This window comes from Sinocyclocheilus grahami, unplaced genomic scaffold (genome assembly GCF_001515645.1).
Source record: "Sinocyclocheilus grahami isolate Dianchi unplaced genomic scaffold, SAMN03320097.WGS_v1.1 scaffold355.1, whole genome shotgun sequence".
Taxonomy (NCBI): Eukaryota; Metazoa; Chordata; class Actinopteri; order Cypriniformes; family Cyprinidae; genus Sinocyclocheilus; species Sinocyclocheilus grahami.
This window is the reverse complement of record NW_015505534.1, coordinates 1,517,798-1,525,334: the sequence shown is the minus strand read 5'-3', so window position 1 is coordinate 1,525,334 and position 7,537 is coordinate 1,517,798. Positions and strand designations below refer to the sequence as shown.

At 38.9% G+C, this 7,537-nt stretch overlaps 1 protein-coding gene across 1 annotated transcript in view; it reads right to left on the bottom strand.

Moving 5' to 3' along the window:
• Positions 1 to 7,537, bottom strand: part of LOC107548778 (dedicator of cytokinesis protein 11-like) — an 86,165-nt gene that overhangs the window by 68,270 nt on the left and 10,358 nt on the right. The window contains exons 3-6 of the mRNA XM_016229585.1: positions 6,312 to 6,401; positions 6,080 to 6,162; positions 5,935 to 5,995; positions 4,573 to 4,668 (exon numbers count right to left, since the gene is read on the bottom strand). Coding sequence (XP_016085071.1) covers positions 4,573 to 4,668; positions 5,935 to 5,995; positions 6,080 to 6,162; positions 6,312 to 6,401 — 330 coding nt within the window. The remainder of the gene's footprint in view (positions 1 to 4,572; positions 4,669 to 5,934; positions 5,996 to 6,079; positions 6,163 to 6,311; positions 6,402 to 7,537) is intronic.

Here is a 7,537-nt window from a genome sequence, read left to right as displayed (position 1 = left end):
GCGGATCGCAGACTTATAAGTGCATTACTGCCACCTATCTCGCATATGGACCATTGACACTCCTAATTGAGATTGTAGATAGAGTGTCAATGGTCCATTTGAGAGATAGGTGGTGGTAATGCACTTATAAGTCTGCGATCCGCCGTAAAGCAAGAAGAAGAAGACCCGTCTGAGAACGTGCTCAGGACAGTTCAGACATTGCGGTGAATCAGAGGTAAAAAACTATATAAATACTGTTCAGTTTCTTGCACAGACTGATCATTTCGTGTTTACACATCAATGTATCGTTACGAGCCGCAGAGTTTAATTTGGTTTTGTTTGTGTATGTTTTTTTTTACTCTCAAAGCCGTGATTCCTATTCACTTCCATTATATGACTGACAGACTGCAACGGTTTGAGTAAAAAATCTTCGTTTGTGTTCTACTGAAGAAACAAAGTCACCCACATCTTGGATGCCCTGGGATAAACATCACATTCTCATTTTTGGAAATGAGAATACAATGAGAATTCATTGGATACATTGTTTTCATTCAAATCAAAGCGTAAAAAACATAGAAAACGTATACGCATGACGCAGCTGACACAGAATAGCATAGAATAGTAAGCCATTATTTCTGTTTTCTTTGCATACAAAAAGTATTCTCTTGGCTTCGTAAAATTACAGTTTAACCCCTGATGTCACATGGATTATTTTACCGATCTTGCTACATTTCTGGACCTTGATCGTGGTAATTACATTACGGACTATGGGAGGGTCAGAGAGCTCTCAGAATTCATCAAAAATATCTTAATTTGTGTTCCGAAGAGGAACGGAGGTCTTACGGGTTTAGAACGACATGAGGGTGAGTAATTGATGACAGAATTTTCATTTTTGGGTGAACTAACCCTTTAAAACCTAACAAGCAACTTTTTGTCAAATGTTATGCCTAAAAAGTGTGCTTCTGGTCTTTCCTTAAAATGGTTTGATAGTTTTTTTATGAAATACAAACAGTGTTTGAAGTGGGTCGGTACGCAGTATTATATATATTTTAGTCTTTAGCGTACCAGCACTTTTTCGTGCGTACCGGCACTTCGGACATGTTGCCGTTTCTGAGTAACAGCATCAGTGTCTGGGTGATTAGAAATGACACTATAAAGACCACTACCCAGGAGATCATTTGAAACTGGTAAACTTCTGGAAAGTTCAAGATTCCAGTAAGGGAAAGCATTAGTAATAAGTAATAAGCGCTAATGCAAAGAAAACACAGACAATTTCATCAGAGATGGCGGCGAGAATAGTGACTCGCGTCCAGATGGCAGTAAATGATTCTTTTCAGCATGTATTTGGCTTAAAAGCAGGAGTGTTTTATAATGAATGCCGGCTGATGGTGTTTTAGATTATGTGCTGGACAGTGGTTTAGTTATTCTGAATGGATCCGTATAGTAGCATGTACAGTCAGATTAAAGGGATAGTTCACCCAAAAATGAAAATTAGCCCATTATTTACTCACCCTCAAGCCATCCTAGGTGTATATGACTTCCTTCTTTCAGATGTATCCAATCGGAGTTCATATGGGAGGGGTCATATGATGCTTTTTTAAAGATCATTATTTGGTGTATTTGGTGTAACAGAATATGTTGACATGCTTTAATGTTCAAAAAACACATTATTTTTCAAATACTGTACATTATTGTAGGTCCTCTATGCCCCGCCTCTCTCAAACGCTTCGTTTTCTACAAAGTCCCTCCTACCGACAAGCGCAGTCTGCTCTGATTGGCCAACTGACCCAGTGCATTGTGATTGACACCACAAGCATGTGTCGGAAATGTAACGCCCCCTACCATAATCGCAAGCTTCAGCTTTCAAAATAAATGTAAAGACAGTAAATAACGTCATTAGTTTTACCATCAGTTCAAGTCCGAAAGGGGAACAGAGTCGCGTGACAGACACAGTGATGAAGCTGGTATGTGTGCAGTACACAAGCCACGGTTAAGACAGCTGACTCCACTGTGATGTGATGTGACCCTGTCTCTCTCTCTTGCTCTCTCTCGCACACACGCGATGCGCAAAACTCCTCATTTGAATAGTCAATAGCAAATACTTAAACTAATAACAAAACATAATTACAGTAGCTGATTCTACTGTAGTAACTATCAGAAGCAGCTCCGGGCGGATGACGTATGAGTTCAGCGTTGCGCATGCGCCGGTGAGTCTCGTGAAAACCAATGTTTGTTTTTAGGAGCAAAGTTTCCTTACTTTAGCAAAGGAAAACCAGTCTCCTCTTGGCTTATATCGAAATCCTCCAAAATTCTTCTTTACAAATCCTCGTTTTGTACTTCTAATTCGTGACCGTTGTTTTGTTTTGATCTCTCCCTTGCGCTTCTGTGTTCGTCACTTCTGAGCGGTGCAATGCCGACATCCTACGTCATCAGCCCGGAGCTGCTTCCGTGTACAACAGTGAGCGCAAGCTAGATTAAATTGATTATTAAGTTTTAAATATGGTTATTTTTCTTACAAAAACGCATCGATTCACTACAGGAGGCCTTTGTTCCCCCCGGAGCCGTGTGAGACACTTTTTATTATGGATGGATGCGCTTTATTTAACTTCTTTTGGAATGAAGTACTGCAACACCCGTTGACTGCAATTAAAACAGCTTAGAAGATCAAAGACCATTTTTAATATAATTCCAACTGGATTCGTCTGAAAGAAGAAAGTCACACCTAGGATGCCTTGAGGGTGAGTAATTCATGGGCTAATTTTCATTTTTGGGTGAACTATCCCTTTAAGGCAGCAGGTTTAGTGGTCTTTTGGTGCCTCCCTGTGGTCCCGTTTGGTATTGCAGCATAACTGGTGCTTATTTATATTAAAAACGCTCTAGACAATTTTCTTTCTTTCTGCATTATATTCGGCATAATTTTTTGGGGGGGGGGGGGGGGTAGCACTTCTTTTTATCCACTTCAAGCACTGAATACAAAGTTTGGCTCAAAAATCACTTCACACAAGCTATATCCACATATTATCTATTATTAATAGTATATGAAATTATTTTTTGACCTCCCGACTAATGAGTAATAGGATTGAATAATCTGAATCAGAAGAGCTTTATTACCAAGTACGTTTACACACACAAGGAATTTGACTTGATGACAGGAGCTTCCAGTGTAGAAGAAAGTACAGACATAGTGCAGACATACATGATAGTGCAGACATATAACACTAATATAAGAAAAAAAACAGAAATTAAATAATGTACTATATTCATGATAGTTAATACATTAACTAACATTAACTAATGGAACCTTATTGAAAAGTTACCTTAATATTAAATATCAATATATTATTTTTATTCACGTCTATGTAACAGAATCAGATATAAGTTGTTGGTTTGTTTTTTGACTAATTATCCAAATAATGTATAGTCCTACAAAGCTATTATTATCAGAGCATATGAGCAGAGCATAGCGTCACTGAAGGTAACATCATTTTAGCAGCGTTGCCCAGTACAGCTGAACTAGCCTACAGCATGTTACAGCACAGTAGCGCTACTGCAAACCGGAACAAGTAGGCCTAATTTCCTGTCAGCGCGTTATTTGAGCGGACTTTGCTTTTCCGGTGAGCACGAGCGGTACACGAGTGGAACGTACATTCATAGATCGGAATATTGATCGGAGCGTCAAATTGCGCAGTGACGAGGAGAGCGAAACATGCGCGCTGAACACTGCCGGGTGGTGCGCCATATATTATTATTATTATTATTATTATTATATGTAGCCTATATTTTCGGTGCATCCCTACTTACATCCCCTCCTTGTTTACAAATCCGAAGTAAGTCCATACATCCTATTTAAACACGGACGGGGCTTTCCAGATAACTTTCCGTGATGCCGCCCTCTTTATTTTACTAACTTACTGCATGCTGAAGGTGACCCAGCTGACCTCACAAGAAAAAATCTCAACACCACCATCTAGTGGATTGTAAAGAAATTTATTTTATTATTCTACCAAATAGTATAATAAAATATCGATACTTGGCATCCGTGTATCGATACAGTATTGCCGCGGAAAATATCGCGATACTATGCTGTATCGATTTTTCCCCCACCCCTACTATATACAAAAATAGAAGTATAGGGGGAAAAAAGTAATTGTTTAGATAAATGTACAGATATGTTATAAGTGTGCAGATATGTTATTTACAAAGTGTGCAGTTTACAAGTGTACAACTTTTGGATTCAAAAACAACAGAAGAATTGCGGAGCTCAGCGTTGTGGCTGCCATTTGCCGCGCTATCAGTGACTATTTTATCTTATAATAAGTTGTATAATTTACCATATATCCTTCACACAAAGTACTTGCGAGACATAATTTAGTGCAGAGTGCTGCACTTTGTTAACAACGTGTTTTTGTGTATGAACATTAGTGCATGTAATTGACATTTCTGATTTACCAAAAAATTAAAGACCTTACAGGCCTCTCCAACAATGGGTCTTCAAACTGCATTGATCAGCAGATGTACAGTATATTGAGGAACAATGACTGCTGTAGATCTGCTGATGTCTTTTAATAAAAGTGCACCGATGATTCCACTAACCTTCATGGAGACAGACAGACTGCTGTTGATGTTGGCCTTCTGCAGCCAGCCCTGCTTCATTACACCTCCTCTCTGAGAGCAAAGAGATGATGAATCCTGAAACACACACACACACACACACACACACACACACACACACAAAGTAAGAACTAATGAACAGACAGGCTGATCTGAATACACAGACTCACATCAATGCATTTCTATGCATGCAACCTCTCTGCCTTAAAGATCAAATGCTCCGACACAAACATGAACACTGTGTGTTCTGATTTTACAAACATTCATGCAAATAAGCACTCGTACAGTAACTTAACATCACACGCACATTAACACAATACAACAATTAAGTACTTACAAACATCTTGTTTGAAAACCAATACAATACTTATTACAGTAATATTAACGTATTCATAAACGGTAGAATGGGGTGGGATTTTTTACTTACAGCTACTATAAATGTGTGTGTGTGTGTGTGTGTCTAATTTAATTGAAGTGGCCTGGCGTCCTTTATGGATGTGCTTTTCTCTAGCTCTCCACTATTTTATCAAGATCTGCTGGACACTTCAGTGTGTGTCTATTAATAGACCATGAGGGTCAGGTTCCATGTAATGAACCGTATGGCCTTCATTTCTACATCTGATTATGACCACACAGAAGCCTCACAAAATGTACAGTGCTGTCTGGGAAGAAGAACAATATCTACAATGTCAATAGAAGGTGTAGCACAATTCAACAAGATGTGCTGACACTTAAGACAACTGGTGGATGTGAATGTGAAAGTTGGCATTAACACTCTTGAGAACCTGAGTACTTGAGTATCTGGGCGTAAACGCAATAAATTATCATGAAAACACAATAAATGTGTGACTTTTTAACTCCAAATAATTTCACACAAATCAAAATTCTGTCCAAGTCATCAGACACCCATAGTACTGTTCAGTCATGGCGGGAATTTGCAGGCCAACCGAGAAGGCTTCACCACAGGTTCCCTCGGAAATTTCTAATGAGTTTTTAGAACAGTGGCTTTTGATTTAGTCTGTGGTTAACATTCTGTTTTTGTGCTACAACACAAATTACACACAGTGTGTATGTTGCATGTTTAAAACTGCTCTTTGCTAACCAAATTTCTAACCATTTATATAAAGACTCAAGACTCCAGTGTTTTATCTGTGATAAAATGGTTACCATATTTTCCCTTTTAAAATGGAAAAAATGCTTTTTTGTTCAGTTTGTTTTGACACGGCAAACAGGGTAATACACAATTACACAGAACAGTTTAAACAAGAGAGAGATGAAGATAAGATATTGAGACAGTGATATTCTATACTCTGTTTTCCATCGGCTAACATTAATGTCTCTTACCTCCTCCCCCTCATCCACCTCAAACACTTGGTTGGGAAGCTTTTCCGTCTTCATCCCTTTACTGCAAGACAGAAAAAGTAGCTTACACCAAACTTTGGAAATAGCCCTGCAAAAGCTTTGGCAAAAAATGCAAACTTTGACATACCAGGGCAGCGTCCGGAAATCTCCAGAGTAGGCCTCGTAATTATAGTTGATGACGTGCCAGTTGGTGCTGTACATCTTAATGCACTGCCAAAGAGCGTAAGCATTGCTCAGTTACTCAATCGCATGAGCAGAAACGCATCAAAAAATGAAAAACAGGAAAATGTGATCTCATATTTTATTAGTCTGGAAAGCTGTAGTCTTCACTCAAATTTTGGCATTGAGAGGTTCTTTACCTCTTTGGCAAACAGGCTTTTTGCTTCGTTCTCAGCATTTTGAGGAACTGAAGGAACAATGGTCCTCCTTTGGCGTTCAATCTGTGCTTCCTAGATAGATAGATAGATAGATAGAATGACAAAAAGAGCGAACAAACGACAGACAGACAGGATGACAAAAAGAGTGAACGAAAGAAAGAGCGAATGAACGAACGAACGAACGACAGACAGACAGACAGACAGACAGACAGATAGATAGAATGACAAAAAGAGCGAAGGAACGAACGACAGACAGACAGATAGATAAAAAGAACGAACGAACAACAGACAGATAGATAGGATGACAAAAAGAGCGAACGAACGACAGACAGACAGGATGACAAAAAGAGTGAACGAAAGAAAGAGCGAATGAACGAACAAACGAACGACAGACAGACAGACAGACAGATAGATAGATAGATAGAATGACAAAAAGAGTAAAGGAACGAACGACAGACAGACAGATAGATAAAAAGAACGAACGAACAACAGACAGATAGATAGGATGACAAAAAGAGTGAACGAAAGAAAGAGCGAATGAACGAACGACACAGACAGACAGACAGACAGACAGACAGATAGATAGACAGACAGGATGACAAAAAAGAGTGAACGAAAGAAAGAGCGAATGAACGACAGACAGACAGACAGACAGACAGACAGACAGACAGACAGACAGACAGACAGATAGATAGATAGATAGATAGATATGTAGATAGATAGATAGATAGAATGACAAAAAGAGCGAACAAACGACAGACAGACAGACAGACAGATAGATAAAAAGAACGAACGACAGACAGACAGACCGAAAGATAGATAGATAGATAGATAGATAGATAGATAGATAGATAGATAGAGTGAGCGAACGACAGACAGACAGGATGACAAAAAGAGTGAATGAAAGAAAGAGCGAACGAACGATAAACAGACAGACAGATAGGTAGATAGACATGTAGATAGATAGATAGAATGACAAAAAGAGCGAACGAACGAACGACAGACAGACAGACAGACAGATAAAAAGAACGAACGAACGACAGACAGACAGACAGAAAGATAGATAGATAGATACAGGACAAAAAGAGTGAACGAAAGAAAAAGCGAACGATAGACAGACAGACAGACAGACAGACAGACAGACAGACAGACAGATAGATAGATAGATAGATAGATAGATAGATAGATAGATAGATAGATAGAAAGAT